Here is an 18,721-nt window from a genome sequence, read left to right as displayed (position 1 = left end):
GTGATCATTGGCAGGGGGTCATCATAGATCCTGCAGGGTCTCTACTACACTGATCAGTGCTGCCTGTGATGACCGTGTCCAAACCAGATGAAGGGAATGCTTGTACTTGTGTTTAGGCATTCAGATGCCAGCGTAACAGTGCTGAGATTGAGAACTGTCTCCATCACATTCAGAATGTACTGGGCCTGTAAGACACTATGGCCTATGTTACCTTCAATAGCCGAATAAATTGCGGAAGGTTAAGCATGCATGACCAGTTCCCTCAGCTACAGTTTCTTTACTATTGCTTCGTTATGAATCCTTGTGTGTATCCTGTGAAGTCTTGATGGATTCCTGCCAGAACTCAACTTTTCTTTTTGTGAGTTGCATAAGGGAGCTGAATTTCCATCGCAGATCACAGCTTCTGTGGAGACCGAGTTGAGAAAACATGTAGACAAATTTATTTGGCAAAACTATACACCTGCTCCATGTTTACTTTTTAAATGTTAGGCTCTGTCTGGAATGGACGGCCTGCTGAGGTCTGACGGGTATACTCCCTGCTCCCAATAGGAAATTAAATGCGATGGAATCATGACTAAAGAATATCTGAGCTTATTTGCATGAAGTAAATTAAATTGGAATCAATCCAAAATATACATAAAAATACAGGCAGACCTCTTCAGGACTTCTTTAAATATTTACAGCTCAGCGATGCTCTCCATACGCATCTGGATCGCTCTGTCCTTTCCACTTCCAATTCTCACGTCCCGAAGGCTATCTCCTTTTGTTATGCGGCTCTGTTGGGTCATGGGTCTGAGGTCAAACTTACGTATATGTTACAATGGGAGAAAGAGCTTGGTCGCACCTACGATGTCAAGCTGTGGTATGATGCCCTTGCGAACTTTCAGGGAGTGTCCCGGAATGCCACTTATTTCTAAACCAATCGCAAAGTTTTGTTTCGCTGGTACTATGTACCTGCTACACTGGCTAAAATGTATCCCTCTTCATCCCCGCTCTGTTGGAGACAATGCGGTGGGGTGGGCACTATGTTACATGTCTGCTGGGCATGCCCTGCCCTTCGATCATTTTGGAAACATGTCTTCCGTCTCATTACTCAATTGCTGCACATTCCCATAGCTGAGGGGGTTAAAGTGGCTTTACTTGACATGTTCCCACCATCACTAGATGCGCCGTGTAGAAAACTTTTAGCGCATGTTTTGCTTGCAGCAAAAATCTGCATCGCTCGTAAATGGAAGGATCCCCCCCCCCACGATCCGTGAGGTTCTATACTCCATCACCACGACCCGTATATATGAACAAATAGCACATACGGCCTCTAATACGTTGCATCTCTTTCACTCTACCTGGGAGACTTGGGACGATTATTATACGCACATGTTCCCTCCTGTGTCGGGCGGCCTTCTTCTAGGGAATATGCGTACTCCTTGGTATACGAAGGAAATTGCTGACTCGTGATGGATGTGTCCTTATTTCTCCCCCCCCCCACTTCTTTTCCTCCTCTTCTTCCTTTTTTTCTTTTCTATATTCTTCTTGGATTGTGTGTTTTCATTTGCTCATCATATTCAGAAAATTTTGAGATTTTTCTGGCAGTTTAGTTGCTACTTTCACATGTATGTCAATCCATTTCTGCCTGTACTCGGCGAGTTATGGTCGTTATGTATTGGGGACACCCCGATTGTTTTTTCATGTGTAAATCTCAATAAAAATTTCAAGTTAAAAAAAAATAAAATACAGGCAGATTGTTCCACCGCTAGTAAGTGAAGCATAAACCTTTCCTTGCTTCTTTGTTTCACCAGGTGTGCAGTACTTGGAAGAGATTATCTCTTTTCTCCTGTTCGTATAAACATTTGGTTCATGTTGGTATTTTATGAATAACTGTTACATTCCATGCATCATGGAATATACTCAATATAATAAAGAAAAGGTGTAACTAGTTTGAAGAGGTTTGTGCAAACTTTTTTACAAAAAGATGCACAATATAGAAAATGAAAACCAGTTCAAAATGAACAAGGAATAAAACAGGCAACATTGATCGGCGGCGTTCCCACAGATGGATGGCAGAGTCAGCGACAAGGTTTCTGGAAGCCATTGCTGAATGGGACATCTCTTGCTGTCCACCTTGCCAAGATGTACAAATTACATTAAGTGACTAAAAACTATAGAAAATATTTTCGAGGGGGGTATTCATTTGGTGTAAAGCTTCCCAACTACCTTGTGGCACCCAAATATAGGCCTGTCTGCAGTCCAGGGCTCTTAACTATGGCGCCACTTCACCTTATAAGACCCCCATGCATGTGTGAGCGCCAACGTTCGGTAGGATTATTATGCTTGGGTGTCCTTCATTCTAAATCCTACAGGTTGTGAGGTAGATAAAAATACATTGCAGCCATATTTTCATTGAATATCGCATTTAAGTAACACGGACGACGTTGGCTGTATATCACTATTAAATAGCATTTAATTTCCTTCAGTAAGGAGTGCCACACGTATGTCCGCAATTTTATTCACATTTGGCCCTGGCAGGCCACAATCATGACAACGATTGTTTCTTCATACAAGTAAATCATTCCATCTCGGAACAGGATGCTGTCATTTTCTGTTCGTGTCAATAAAGCTATTGATACTGTAAGCTTTTCCGGGTTCGGAGACCAACCCCCCAGCAGCGAATTGCCGTGTCTCTTGTTTACGGCTCCCTACTGTTTTCCTAGGCGACTAGCCACTTCCTGTTTCACAGCAGTTCCCGCTTTGCAGCATCGCGGCCTAATCATGGCTGACATGGAGGATTTGTTCGGCAGCGATGCTGACTCTGACAACGAGCAGAAGGCTGATGGTAAGTAACTGGTGACCGCCGAGGGGCTCTGTGCGTCGGGTTATTGCCTTTCTTACCTTGAGTGTGCCAGAAAATGTTTACCTCTGTAGCGAGGCTCAGTACCGGCCACGCAGTTGCATGTGTATATGATCCCGGAATGCGCCTTGGCTGTATATGTCGTGTGCTACGTATTGTGAAACGGCTGTCGGTAAACCGGGATGCAGAGATCCGCATTCATGCGAAGACATGCTTAGTTAAAGAAACCGGTGGCTCTCCAGCTGCTGGGATCCAGAGGGGGAGAGTTCGTTTCATCATTAATTATGAAGGTCCAAACCTTGACAACTCTCTCCAGTCATGGCCCTGCACAACGCATAATTCAATGGGTAAGGAGACTGAAGAAATCCCACTAAAGTAACTACACTTAATACAGGGTCAGCTTTACTACATCAGCAGCTCACTGGGCTGCCCTTCACAATGTATGGTGCAGACTCACATGGCATATCTCCCTTTGGTGAATACAGCCTTAAGCTGGCATCGCAGGAAGTCATGTTCCGCAGCAGCTGTTTTAGTAAAGGCTTTAAACCTTTGAATTCCTTTTTAGGATTCAGGCGCAAGCCAAGGGGCTCTCCAAGCGCTCGTTGCCACAGTATAATGTACTCCCTTTCTCCTTTTCAGATTCTTGGGGCTCTCTATGTAAATAACGATGATGGCTCCTAATGCCTCCTTATTGATTAATGGAGAGGCTTCTCGTGAAAGTACCAAAATGCCTCTATTGAATGAAAATGAAATGTAGTGATTATAAAGTGTGTTGTGCGTGTGTATACAAATATTTGTACAGTGTGTTGTAACATAACAGTAGATAAGAAACGCAGTAACTTTAGAATCCAAAGTTCCATTTAAATATATTTTCAAACATTACAGAAGGACCATTTTCCTCTGGGGCTTATATCTTAACGAGCATAAGGAAAATCACTTATTATTAGATTTCACTGTCAGATTTACTAGAAAGGTAATAACCAATAGCTAAGACTACAGATACAAGTATAGTAAATTACACTAACGCTTCTGGTTACTGCTTGGGCTAACATGGGTATACAAATATTGTGTTTATGTTTTACAGAGTCAGATTCTGGGTCTGGATCGGATTCAGAACCAGGAAATGTTGGTTCTGGTAGCAACCCTTCAGGAAGTGAAAGTGAACGGGATGACGACGATGAGGCAATTTCAAAGCCCAGCAACAAAGAGTTATTTGGGGATGACAGTGAGGATGATGTTGGGTCTCAGCATAGCGGCAGTGACAATCGATCTGAACGATCAGACAATCAGTCTGAAATAGCACACTCTGATCAAGAAGAAAACGATCAGTCCGATGCAGAACAACATAGTGGTTCCGAAGGTCTCCACGATGAAGACTTTGCGGAACGTAGATCAGATCGAAGTAGCCACCATTCAGAAGCAGAAGGGTCAGAAAAAGATGCTCATTCAGAGGATGAAAAATGGGCAAGGGATGATAAAAGTGACCGGTCTGATGATGATGAGAAGATGCAGAACTCTGATGATGAGCTACAGCACTCTGACGATGAAAGAAACCAGAGATCTGATGATGAGGTACACCAAAGATCAGAAAGATCAGATGATGAAGGGCACCAAAGATCTGATGATGATGACGAGCACCAACGGTCAGATGATGAAATGAATCGCCAGTCAGATGCAGAAGAACATGAAAACCGTCTGTCTCGTGATGAAGATCGCGGATCTGGCATTTCTGATGATGAGGATAATGAACGGCAGCACTCTGATGATGACCGACGACATTCAGATGATGAGAGGCAACGCTCAGACGGAGAAGAACAGGACAACCAGCATTCAGAAGATGAACTTCAGCATTCAGATGATGAAAATGAACGCCAGCGCTCTGATGACGAACCTCAACATTCAGATGATGATGAACATGAACGTCAAAGGTCAGAAGATGAGGAAAGGCAGAATTCCGATTATGAAGGGCATGGACGTCATCGTTCAGATGGAGAGGAGCAAGATCATAATTTGGGTAAGTTTCACTTGCATCTTTTTTTAAAGTTAATGAAAATCATTAATTGTTTCAGTATGATAAATTGTGTATTTTAGGATCATATTAAAGTGATTGATTTTTTTTTTTAAAATGTATCCATTAAGAAAAGGGCAAAAGTACTTCCTACTAATTCCTCTCACGGCAGTGTCCATACAAACACTTGTATGCGTTTTTCCATGTATGAATGATATGATATGATATGATATTGCAAACTATCAGCGAATCACCAGACTAGATATCATCATCCACTAGACTGAGGTGGGTGGTATGCCTCAACCAGTGTAATTTTAATCATAGAAAATATTTCATAAAGGTTATGTTTCACTATTGATTTATTGTGAGCCACGTCACTCTTGTCTTTGATAGTTAAAGTATTGGGTTACATCGTTTCACCCTAATTTATTCCAGTAATTACTGGATACGTCTCTGTTTTGGTCAATGAAATATTTCCCAAGCGTCTAGAGATGCCATGTAGAGGAGGATTTTTATAAGCAGACCCTTTAAGGTGATGAACAGGTGTATTTTAACAATTTAAATCTATCCCACCTCTTCTTTTTTCCCCAATATATCCACTTAATAAATTGAAAATATTACATTTTTTTTCCCTCTCCCTTTTGTGTATCTTATCAACTGATCAGCATTGGTAATCGATAAAGTATTTGACCAGCACAATATATAGATCTAAAATGATTATTGTTTTCAGAGTTACTAGATGTGTGATAAACGTCTAGTTTCTGGTTTCTTTTAAAGAATCTGGTAAAGGCAGTGACAGCGATGACGAGATTGTCCGGCACAAGCATAAAAAAGTTATAGCATCGGATTCTGAAATGGACAGTGATGGAGAAGGACCCAAAGGTACTGTTTCTGAGACATTCCTAGATATTGTGGACTGAATAAAAATAACTTAGCAAATGGTAAAAAGTGGAATGAAAATGTCAAGTTTTCAAATAAAGTAATATTTAGTTAACTTACTGTTACCACATAGTTACTTCAGTTACAGCTTTTGATAATGACCAGAAGCTCTGGTCGCACCCGTCATTCATAAGGAGACTAACTACTTTAAAATCGGGTCTTAGACCACAATAATTGAGTAAAAATAGTAACAGTCACTACTATATTTCTTTTATGTTTTAAATTATTTGTTTTAATATCTATTTTGTAGCAAAAAAAGATGTTGCTGATTTGTTTGGTGATGCGGATGACATTTCTTCAGGCAGTGATGGTGAAGATAAACCAGCCACTCCGGGACAACCCCTAGTATGTACCAAAAGCATGTTTTATCACTCTGTGCGTAGCCCGGCCATGAACCCTCTAGAGTCCATCTGTTTGTGCAAAAAAAGGTGAACCTGAATATTATATATTTCTTCTCAAGGATGAAGATGGAATGGATCAGGACCAACAGGAAGAAGAACCCATTCCAGAAACTAGGATAGAAGTTGAGATTCCAAAAGTCAATACAGACCTGGGGAATGATTTGTATTTCGTGAAACTTCCCAACTTTCTCAGTGTTGAGCCCAGGTAAGGTTTTGGATACTTTTAGAACATACAAAAGAGGCTGAGTTGACTTTGCATAAAGCAATTAGGGACATGACTTTCAGGAACTCTCCCAGCATTAACTACGTATTATGGAGCTGAAGGAGGCCACTAAGACTTCATAATCTAAAGATTTGAGGTCTATTTTAAAAGTGAATATACACTTTCTAATTCCTTACTGACTTAAATATAGGCTACTTCTAATTAATTATTTATAGTATCTTAGTAACATGTTAATGACCAACAAATCAAGGGGGGGGTGGCGGCGGCGTTGGCAGCATTCATGCCCATATGGTACTTATGAGACATTCATAGCATGCTACACAGATGCCTTTAACACATTACAACTTTACTACAAAAATATACCACGGCTAGCACATCTCTTAAGATTCATTCAGACAGATGCTGACGGTCACATACAGACTGGGATACAGTACATTAGCACATAATTTAATTGAGTAATAAAATAAACTAGATAAATTAAGCTTAATGATGGACAGTCTATATGGTGGCTCCTTTTATGACTTCCTTTAAATAGGATGAAGTCTATTCTATGTTTTGTAAACTCTTGACATGCTTTGTTTTAAACTACTGTTTTAAACTACTTTTATTTAATGTATTAGACCTTTTGATCCTCAATATTATGAAGATGAGTTTGAAGATGAAGAGATGTTGGATGAAGAAGGAAGAACTAGGCTGAAATTAAAGGTATTCACCTTGTTTGTTACTCAAAGCATGTGTTCCCTTGGTTTATGTAGATGTATTTGAAATTGCTATTTTTCTAAAAAGGCTGCTGAATTTTAAATATTTGTAATTGCATAACGAAGTACTAACACAAAAATAAATTTATATGCATCTCAATATGACCTAACTTTTTTTTTTATTTTTAAATAGGTTGAAAACACAATCCGATGGAGAACACGACGGGATGAAGAAGGAAACGATATCAGAGAGAGCAATGCCCGAATTGTTAAATGGTCTGACGGCAGGTCTGTAATATAACTAAATGTGATTTGGTTAACTCGGCTACTGGCTCGTATTTTTTTTATTTTTTTTTTCTCTGTAGCGTCTGACCAGGTGGTTAAAAAATGTTTTTAATCAGCATGGGAATTTTGTCAAAAAAGAAAGCAAGTAGCCCTGCATTCAAACCTCCGATCTGTTAGTTTTAACACTTCGGGATAATGCCTGAATCCTAAACTTTGTGTCTACTAACGCTAGAAAAGTGCATGGGACTCTCACAGCTACTGATGCTTCTCTTCTTCATACAGCATGTCGTTACATCTGGGTAATGAAGTGTTTGACGTCTACAAAGCTCCACTCCAAGGAGATCACAACCACCTGTTTATTAGACAGGGTACTGGTCTGCAGGGCCAGGCTGTCTTCAAAACAAAGTTGACCTTCAGGTAGGTTTGTGAAGTTAACTTTTTAGTGGATTGCATTTTTATATGAATATTTTTATTATTTTAGAAATATGAGCAGTAATACGTAGAGTTGTTTTCCGTTGATTTAGAAGTCTGCTTTAAGGCATACATCTCATGTAATCACTTTTTTTTGCTCTCTCTTCCAGGCCTCATTCTACAGACAGTGCCACCCACAGGAAGATGACACTGTCACTCGCAGACAGATGTTCCAAGACTCAGAAGATTAGAATCCTTCCAATGGCAGGACGTGACCCAGAATCTCAGAGGACAGAGATGATTAAGGTGATGTGACCTCTAACAGTAACTAGCAGAAAGAAAAGATAAAGTAGTACATTTACTCAAGAAACAGGGTTCTGATACAATATAGTTGTAGTTATGCACTAGCTGAGGGAATTTCAGACTGGTATGTAATCATTACGCCGAATGGCACAATATGAAGTCATCTAAAATTACTTTTCTGTAACATAGAGCAGGGGTAGCCTACGATTTGGACTTCCCTTATTGCTTAATTAAGAATTCTATGATTCAAACGATATCCCTCAGCTAAAGCTACAGCAATGAATGTCTTTGATCACAAACAAATTGCGCTACAAACAGCTGGTGTAATAAACGATAATACAATCTGAACAAAGTAACCAGACTTCACAGTTTTTAGATCACAGAATCAAATGTATCACCGTCTCTGTAATCCTCCTCCATCGTAACGGTTTTCAATCCAATAATCTGTGGGTGTATAAAAGGAGTCATTGCGTGTGCGGCTTTTATTAACAACTCGCAATTTAAAACAGCTCATCGGGAAAATCATAAAATGCTAGTATGGGTCTTCAGCTCACTGCTCCCGACATGAACATGGTCCATCACTGACTTGGGGCAACGGTCTAAAGACTCCAGAGGCTGGTTACTTTATTCAAACTTTTATTATTTATTATAACAACTTGTACACTTCCTGTGAAACAAGTGTTGCAATTCACGTGGCTTGCTGCCAATTTATATTGCGTTGAGTCTTTTCCAAAGGTTTTTTGGGGGCTCATTTGGAGATAGTGTTGATTTTTCTATGATTCAAATGAAGCATTTAGATAGCTGAAGGCTAATCGGGGTAATGTAAGCTGCTTGTTGGCTGGGTGCTAAACGTTTGTAAGACACATTTTCTTACTATTTTGCAGAAAGAGGAGGAGAGGCTGAGAGCATCGATCCGCAGAGAGTCTCAACAGCGGAGAATGAGGGAGAAGCAACACCAGCGCGGCTTGAGTGCAAACTACCTGGAACCCGATCGCTATGAAGATGAGGAGGAAGCAGATGAGTCTATAAGCTTAGCTGCCATTAAGAACCGTTACAAAGGCGTACGAGGTACAGTTGCATGGAATAAGAAAGCTTGTCTGCAAAGACATCGCAAATAGTGATGTCCGGATCATGAACGAATCGTTCATTTGATCCGGTTCTTTTTAGTGATCCGGATGAGTCGGTTCACTAGACTGAACGATTCGTTTGTAACGGTTCAGTCTGTGAATCATGCAGCTGTAACCTGATCCTAGAGCTGTGAGTCATCTGCAGAGCACTCAGACACAGACTCTGGGGTCAGGTTACAGCTCATTAATTCACACAGGAACGATGACTCTTAGAGTCAGAGAGTCGTTCGAAGAGTCGAATGATCCGAAGAGTCGAATGATCCGAAGAGTCGAATGATCCGAAGAGTCGAATGATCCGAAGAGTCGAATGATCCGAAGAGTCGAATGATCCGAAGAGTCGAATGATCCGAAGAGTCGAATGATCCGAAGAGTCGAATGATCCGAAGAGTCGAATGATCCGAAGAGTCGAATGATCCGAAGAGTCGAATGATCCGAAGAGTCGAATGATCCGAAGAGTCGAATGATCCGAAGAGTCGAATGATCCGAAGAGTCGAATGATCCGAAGAGTCGAATGATCCGAAGAGTCGAATGATCCGAAGAGTCGAATGATCCGAAGAGTCGAATGATCCGAAGAGTCGAATGATCCGAAGAGTCGAATGATCCGAAGAGTCGAATGATCCGAAGAGTCGAATGATCCGAAGAGTCGAATGATCCGAAGAGTCGAATGATCCGAAGAGTCGAATGATCCGAAGAGTCGAATGATCCGAAGAGTCGAATGATCCGAAGAGTCGAATGATCCGAAGAGTCGAATGATCCGAAGAGTCGAATGATCCGAAGAGTCGAATGATCCGAAGAGTCGAATGATCCGAAGAGTCGAATGATCCGAAGAGTCGAATGATCCGAAGAGTCGAATGATCCGAAGAGTCGAATGATCCGAAGAGTCGAATGATCCGAAGAGTCGAATGATCCGAATCTTACAAGGATCCGAATCATTCAGAGAATATCACTGATACCATACTTTTATAAATAAATACATTAATAATGTTCACACTGCCCCCAGGATTTAGATTCCCCTGAGTTTGCCCCCCCCTTTACCTATAACTGCACCTACAGTTAACTTTATTAAATTAATTAAATTAACCCTCAGTCATCAGCATAAAATTAACCCTTATACCCCATCAACCATAACTGCCCCTGAAATTAACCGTAAAGATCCCATTAACCATAACGGCCCCTGAAATTAACCCTAAAGACCCCATTAACCATAACGGCCCCAGAAATTAACCCTAAATACTCCATTAACCATAACTGCCCCTAAATTAATTGCATGTACTCCAGATAAATTACCTAATAAATTGGTATGGTTGATGGGGTCTTTAGTGTTAATTTGGGGGCAGTTATGCTTAATGGGGTCTTTAGTGTTAATTTAGGGGCAGTTATGCTTAATGAGGTGTTTAGGGTTAATTTGGGGGCAGTTATGCTTAATGGGTCTTTAGTGTTAATTTAGGGGCAGTTATGCTTAATGAGGTGTTTAGGGTTAATTTGGGGGTAGTTATGCTTAATGGGGTCTTTAGTGTTAATTTAGGGGCAGTTATGCTTAATGAGGTGTTTAGGGTTAATTTGGGGGCAGTTATGCTTAATGGGGTCTTTAGTGTTAATTTAGGGGCATTTATGCTTAATGAGGTGTTTAGGGTTAATTTGGGGGCAGTTATGGTTAATGGGGTGTTAAGGGTTAATTTTAGGGGCAGTCATGGTTGATGGGGTGTTAAGGGTTAATTTTAGGGGCAGACATGGTTGATGGGGTGTTTAGGGTTAATTTAATGGTGAGGGTTAATTTAATTAATTTAATAAAGTTAACTTAAGGTGCAGTTGCAGGTAAAGGGGAATGTAAATCCTGGGGGCAGTGATTATTAATGTATTATTTATAACAGTATGGTGACATTCTCTGAATGATTAGAATGCCAATGAAGGCAGAGAGTCGTTCAAAGATCCGGATCTTACAGTGATCCGGATCACTGTAAGATTCGGATCCCTGTAAGATCCGAATCTTTGAACGACTCTCTGCCTTCATTGACATCACTGGAGGCAGGGGGGAGGATTCATAATGAAAGGGGCGGGGCCAATCGTTAGTGTGCCTGCACGGAGTTACTGGAAAACAGTAACTCCGTGCAGACACACTGAGTGATCCGAAGATCCGGATCATGAATCGGATCATTTCAGTGAACGAATCGAAATGATCCGATTCACTTTAATGATCCGAACTTCCCATCACTAATCGCAAATACCTTGATTAACTAATACGTTGACCTTGTTTTCATAAAAGAAAACTATTTACTTTCTTATGTTCTCTGTAAGGAGGCCACACAAATCCTGATATCATCCATGCCCACAAGTCTGGCTTGTGTTACTGTGTTGTTTGACAGCAGCATACACAATAGCTTTTGGAGAGAGAGGACAAGATGCCCACAATGAAATTTAAATACAACACTAGTTGAACGTAGCAAGAAGAGGGATTTATGATAAAGCAGTCTTGAGTCCAAGGAGCTTGACTTTGAGAAGGATTACAGCGTAGACCAGGCGAAGACGGATCGTTCTAGATTCAGCTGCTGCTGGAATCATATATAGCCACATACTCTCTGTTTTAGATTGCTTTACAGGGCAGGTTCAACCACATTTATATTAGCTGCTGCCTGTCCCATTCTGTATGATGCAATTCATCTCTGCTTTAAGATCAAATGAATTTTAATGAATGACCAGCAGGGGGAGACATGTTTAAATACATATGCCAGAGCTAAGGTCAATGAGGAATCATGCTTTCTGTGATGTCAAGTTAAATTATTCAGTTACGCATTTCTAGAAATGACAAAAATAGATTATCTAGCTTTCACACAGCAAAAACTAATGTTTTGTACAACAGAGGAGAGGGCTCGCATTTATTCATCAGACAGCGATGAAGCGTCAGATGATGACAGAGCTCAGAGATTGCTCAAGGCAAAGAAGCTAAACAGTGATGATGAGGTAAGTGAACTTGGATTGAATGACAGACCTTGGCCTCTTTGTAAAAGCATGGTTTTACTTTGTGGCACCCTCACTATAAACACAGGATCCAAAGAAAATGGAATGTTGGACCATACATTTGCATCTTACCTAGGTTCGTTGGTAGAGTCTCCAGCAAACACATTTAGGGGGGACAAAAGTATGGGGGTGATATAAAACTATGTATGTGTTTTATAACATACATGCACACAAAAAATTTAATTCAGATTTCTTTATTTATAGCAACCTCTTTGAAGTATGCATCCTATTTTAACTATATGATATGTACATAAGCACTCGCCCCAGGACCCAGATTTCATCTATAGAATTTTCCCAGCACCCAGATTGCACCTACAGTGGTCTCCTCTGAGTAACGCAACCCTTTATTCATTCTATACCCTTCATAAATTAATAGACTGTCAAAATACACACATTGTCAAACACATTCATACACTTGCACATTTACACTTGCCCTTGCAGCCACATGCTTGCTGTAACATACAAACACACACACACTCGCTCACACTTTCTATTTGTCTCCACTTCTCTTTGATCCTCCTTTTTCTTTCTCAGATCTTTTCTCTATTCTTTCTCACTATCGATCCCCCTTCCGATTATCTCCCATGCCATTTCTCTTTAGCTTGCCTTCTTTCTGTCTACTCCTCACTGTCTCCACTTTACTTACGTTTGTCAAGCCCTGTGTTGTGAGCGCAAGGTCTCTTCGTACAGACCGCTGTGCCATCGCGGTTTGTGTGGCTTTAGTGCTGAGCGCCAAGGTATCGCTCGCCGATATGCTTCTCGGGGGAGCAGTGAAGTAGGTTGATGATCTCCCTAACCACCCTGCTCCTCTGATGTTTCAGCCACCCCCTTCCTAGCAATGCCACTGAGTTTCATATTAACTTGGTCCTCCGGTTTGCTTAGAAGGTTAATTGAAGTAAAGTGTGTTATTCTCTTGTTTCATTGTGATTTGCCGTCAAAATGTCCCACGATACATAGCCAACACTTTGTGCATCTAGTCTGTAATATGGCATCAGATCCTGTTGAAATCCTAGTGAAGAACAGCCTTCAAAATGTCAGCGACTTACGTAGCCTTTTGAAGCTGCCATATTAACCTGTAGTTGGTTACAGCCAGCCTAAATTGAAATTGAAAATCATTCAGTGCTGATGCTCACTCTATAGTTGGCTCTGCCATTGTCTGAGGTCATTGTTGATTATTGGAGTTCTGCAAATATTGTATTAAGTGGGAAGACTGGGGAGAGCTGTTTCGGGGGACACATTCCTTTTTTCCCAGGTTCATTCAAAATGGAATACATTAATTTGTAAATACTCGTTAAGACTACTAACCTTTTAAGAGCGCAGAAGTGTATGTGAGCCACGTCATTTAATATTCCTCTAACATGCTAATTTTACTTCATCAGGAAGGGGAACGTCCTGGAAAAAGGAAGGCAGAGGATGAGGACAAAGCTAACAAGAAGCACAAGAAATATGTTATTAGTGATGACGAGGATGAAGATCTTTAAAAAAAATTTTTTATATAAACCTGTACAGAAGAACTGAGTGAGTGAGCATTGCTGGTATTTCTACCAGAAGATTGACGACGGTATGTTAAATTGTATGTATAAAATAAATCTAAAACTACAATGTTTATTATTGTTTGTTGTGTTTTAAATATTTCTAACAAGCAGGGAGAATGGATTAAAAGCTGGATAACCTGGAATGATGGTACTAAATTTTTTCTTTTGGGGGGGGGGTCTGTTGGCAACATTGAAGACTGCCAACTACACACCCTAAAGGCAGATGTGAGGCTCATTCGGGAAACCCATTTTCACTCCCTTAAGGTACCTAATTTCTACAACCACAAATACCCAACACACTACTTTTCACAGAAATTGTTCTCGGAAGATCTTTGCCTTTTTCTTGTAAGGACATATGGACTGATACTTAGGGTAGAGCTTCATTTCTAAAAAGGATGTCTAGAGCTGGCGATATGGTTACAAATTTACAATTGCTCTTTTGTACGCACCAATTGTCAATTAACATCCATTTATTTGTTCTGTCTTAAAGAAACTTAGAGATGTTGCTGAGGGTATTGTTATAGTAGATGGTAACCTGAATTTAGTGCTCAGCCCGGGACAGCCACTCTCCGATACTCAAAAAAGTAAAAAAGGCATGGCATACTACTCAGCTGGCTGACAGCTGGAGAGTGTTGCCAGAAATGAGGGACTATATAAAACAGGATATTCCCAAAAAGATTTCCAGGGACCTTAGAGATGCCTTCACCCGCAGAGGAACTTTCTGAAGTTATAAAATCGGCCCCTAACAGGAAAAGTCCAGGCCCAGATGGCTTTACTGTGCTTTACTATAAGCACATATTCTATATATGTTTACTCTACGCCCATATTTCTCAAAAGAGTTTGACTCCCTTATGTCAGGGTTTTCTCTACCGCCCCAGGCTCAGAAAGCCCGTGTAACGATAATGCCCAAACCAGTTGAGGATCGGAAGCTGTGTGGCAGTTACAGACCAATCTCACTTCTCGATGTTGATGTTGAAGTGTTTGTTAATAGTTTGAAATAGACTTTGGGACCTTCTCCCTTCTCTGGTCCACCAGATGAGAAGCAAGAGACAATACCACTAGTTCTTAAGACTTCTACACTTAGCTAGAGGCCAAAGAATCGCCACACATTTTCTTTCTACTGATACAGAAAAAACATTTCACAGGTTCAGTTGGACTTTCTTAAAACTAATTGTCAGGAAAATAGGTCTGGGAACATCCCTATGCTGTTGGATGCACTGTATCAATCCCCCCATGGTTAGAATACGCATAAATGGTACATTATCTGACCCACTTCCCCTGTCAATTGGCACTAGGCAACTTACTGTTTCTCCTGACATTGGAACCCATTTTTAAATGCTGTTAGAGCTAACATTCAGTTGACGTTGGGTTAGAATAAGGACAGTCCTCACAAAATTGCAGCCTTTGCTGACGACCACTTGCTGACGGTCACATAGCCGTCTAACTTCAAGATCAGTATGTATTGATGGATATAACGATGGATACTTTTACTTTATTGGTAGACCTTAGGTAGCTGACAATGTTCATTTTGAAAAATCTGCAATAAGCAAATATTAAACAAAAAAGTATTACATTTCATCTCTGGATGTTTCATTTTACATTTTTAGATTGCTTTACAGGGAAGGTTCAACCACATTTATATTAGCTGCTTCCTCTGCCATTCTGTAGGATGCAATTCATCTCTTTGCTTTAAAATCAAATGTATTTTAATGAATGACCAGCAGGGGGAGACATGTTTAAATACATATGCCAGAGCTAAGGTCAATGAAGAATCATGCTTTCCGTGATGTCAAGTTAAATTATTCAGTTACGCGTTTCTAGATCGTCCTGGAAAAAGGAAGGCAGAGGATGAGGACAAAGCTAACAAAAAGCATGAGAAATAGGTTATTAGTGATTAAGAGAATGAGTATGAAGATGTTTTTTTAAAGCTGTACAGAAGAGTTATGAGTAACTGAACAGTGCTGGTATTTTCTCCAGATACCTTTTATAACAATTGTTTGTATAAAATAAAACTAATATTACAATGTTTATAAATGATTGTTGTTGTGTTTTAAATATTTCTAACAAGCATGGAGAATGGATTAAAGGTCGGAGACCATGGAAATTTGCCTCTTTGATCCATTGGAGGCTTTGGTTCTGGTATATATTTTCAGATCCGCATGATGATTTCAGATCCATAGTTAACAATGTACTGGTTCTTTGGTGTGGAAATGATTGTCAGTTACCAGGATAATGCATTTAGGCTAAAAAAAAAAAGCAATGAGATGTATAAAGAAAGGTCTGTAGTGGGATGGAACATTTAGAAATCTGATGCTAATATATATAATACAGAGTAAACATAATAGAAAATTGTTGTTCAAAAACATAGCTTATATGCTGTGTATCAAATGTCAGCAGATAGTTAATTGTGCTATGATTACCCACTATCCCACCAGAACCCTTGTTACTCCCAGTAACCACGTGCACATTGTATGGATAATAGACCGCGGCTTTTATTAACATCAACAAAACTGCACTGTTAGGCCTATACTTAATCGACCTTATCACCTAAGAGGTCAGGGCAGAGGAGGATTGAGACCCGATTTGCCATCCTTAACACTGACTTCCAATTTCCTAATTTAACAATCCCCCGCAAGGACACGCCACCCGCTACAACAATGCTCTTTAACCCCTAAATCAGCAGAGGGCCTAATACCCCAATGCCATGGACTGCTCCATTGCCTGCTGTAACACCAGGTTAAAAAGATCCAAGTCAACCTTGGCCCTGCCACCATATCTATCCGCATCAGCCCAGAGAACAGCGAAGATGGAGTCCAAATTCATGTTTCCAAGGCCTTAACCAAGATCAGCAAGTTAATGCTAGCTGGCTTTCAAAAGTCGCATGGAGTCAGGTCACACAAAAGGGTACTAATTATTCCATTGGGACCCCCAATCTACATATGATGACCAATCACACAGCACTCGCCCACAATCATACATGTGCTCTGCTATGCTAATTCTGAGGGGCCATATGCCGTGTGCCCTGTTGCAACAAGGTACATCAGGTGACAACTTGTACACGTGTAAACATTTTGTACACAGATCCTACTAATACAAAGTCTTAATACCAGACACCCTTGATGGGGCTGCTTACTCCCAGTTAAAGCAATATTTTTGGAGGGTAATACTATTATGTGCATACCTTCATTCATTATAATACATACTGATTTTTGTAAGACTGGATGTTGCAGCTCGACTGAGTACAGTATCAAAGTCTCAACTGTATTATACGCAATGAATTACTATCATAAAATTGAAGGGCTGTACCCTTGCACGTTGTACTTAGTTGTAGGACATTGGATCATGTTCTAGAGAACTGGCCTTGTGTTCTTAGGATAATTAGAACATTGGGTAACTGATATGAGAGCAAGTGAATGCCAACTGGGACAGCCAAGTGCGGTGACCTCTGTGTATAATATATAAGTTAGCCTGATGGAAAGCAGTCTCCTTGTAACATAATTTATTTAGCAGAAGCATTGCTTAGTTCTCACAGAATTCAGATTTTCATATTTGAGTATTATGAAAGCAGATTTGTTCTACTACTAAGTTGGCATTTTAGATATATAACGTGTATATATAACGTTCATATAGATTTGAAAAGGATTGTTGGATAGGGGGTGCGGATTTTACATGTGTGCAGCGTTACATGTGTGTCAAAAGTACTTAAAGGTCAACTGCTGTCGGTTGTACTTTGCTGCAGATGATCCCTTTCCGTCCCATCAGTGAGAGTCAGAGAGAAGGGGGTCACTTGGGTCATAAAATATAAACTAAACATTTTTAATCAAAATATTTTATTATGTTTACATTTTAATGACATAATTTACATTCTAATACCTAATAAGTAACATTTTAGATCACTGATTGTTAATTGGATTTGTGGGCTATACTTGTCACAAGTGATCCAATAGTGGTTACAGATTTTTACAATTGTATTTGTTTATTTTAGTTTTAACAGCTTTTAACCTAATAGATTGTTAAATGATCAATTATTAATGACTCTTTAGGTCACTGATCATCAAGGGCGTAACTAGAAACCACAACTTGTCTATGCCTTCTTTGCTCCTTGCCCCCCCCTTCTAGCATACACTCTGACACACATATGTAAACACACACAAATCACACACACTTACTTATACTCACTAACACACATGTACACATTCATTCTAACATACACTCCATTTCACCTACTTACACACACAGATGCTCACACACACAATTACACATCCATGCTGACACAATTACACATCCAGGCTTACTCACACACACACAATTACACATCCATGCTCACACACACAATTACACATCCATGCTCACTCACACGTACACAATTACACATCCATGCTCACTCACACGTACACAATTACACATCCATGCTCAAATACATACATATACTGTATATACATACATACAAACACATTTACACCTATATTAGTTTTACACACATTAGTCTTAGCTGTGTTTATATTGCTGCATTCATGTAACTGTCTATGCTTTTGACAGTCCTTAAACCGCAAACTCTATATTTTTTTACCATTTACTGAATGCTTTACTGTATAAGAAAAAGAGTACAGAAAGTGCTGCAATATAATAAGTACAGGTGGCTACAACCGGGTTCATCGAGGTAAAATTGGTGTGAGCATAATAGAAAGGAGATCCCTGCCCCGTAGGGCTTACAGTCTAAGGAAGTAGTAGAGAGCGGGCAGACATACAGACACAATCGGCGGGAGGAGGTAAATGGGCCTTTGATGATTTTACGCTGTCCTTTAAAAATGATTTCAGTTTTATTGAAATACCATCTGGGTTAAGGTGCATGAGCCAGAAAATGATGAATAAAAGACACACAGGCCTGGCTGATGGAGGCTATGTGCAAGTTCTACACCTAAATAGCAGAA

At 40.1% G+C, this 18,721-nt stretch overlaps 1 protein-coding gene across 2 annotated transcripts; it reads left to right on the top strand.

Moving 5' to 3' along the window:
• The first annotated feature begins 2,766 nt into the window (after positions 1 to 2,766).
• Positions 2,767 to 13,736, top strand: LOC149297805 (RNA polymerase-associated protein LEO1-like). 2 transcript variants are annotated; one of them, XM_089488303.1, is made up of 13 exons: positions 2,767 to 2,830; positions 3,936 to 4,417; positions 4,586 to 4,859; positions 5,631 to 5,735; positions 6,043 to 6,137; positions 6,253 to 6,398; positions 7,037 to 7,121; positions 7,308 to 7,402; positions 7,682 to 7,816; positions 7,981 to 8,116; positions 8,998 to 9,181; positions 12,098 to 12,198; positions 13,635 to 13,736. In XM_089488303.1, the coding sequence occupies exons 1-13, from the start codon at positions 2,767 to 2,769 to the stop codon at positions 13,734 to 13,736; spliced, it is 2,004 nt and encodes a 667-aa protein (XP_089344429.1). The 2 variants fall into 2 exon arrangements, with proteins under 2 accessions (XP_089344429.1, XP_089344428.1); XM_089488302.1 differs by having other exon boundaries at positions 4,481 to 4,820; positions 5,643 to 5,735.
• The last annotated feature ends 4,985 nt before the right edge of the window (positions 13,737 to 18,721 follow it).

This window comes from Sceloporus occidentalis, unplaced genomic scaffold (genome assembly GCF_023333645.1).
Source record: "Sceloporus occidentalis isolate IW3139 unplaced genomic scaffold, rSceOcc1.0.p SCAF_37, whole genome shotgun sequence".
Lineage (NCBI taxonomy): Eukaryota > Metazoa > Chordata > Lepidosauria > Squamata > Phrynosomatidae > Sceloporus > Sceloporus occidentalis.
The sequence above is the reverse complement of the archived record's forward strand: the minus strand, read 5'-3'. Positions and strand labels throughout refer to the sequence as shown.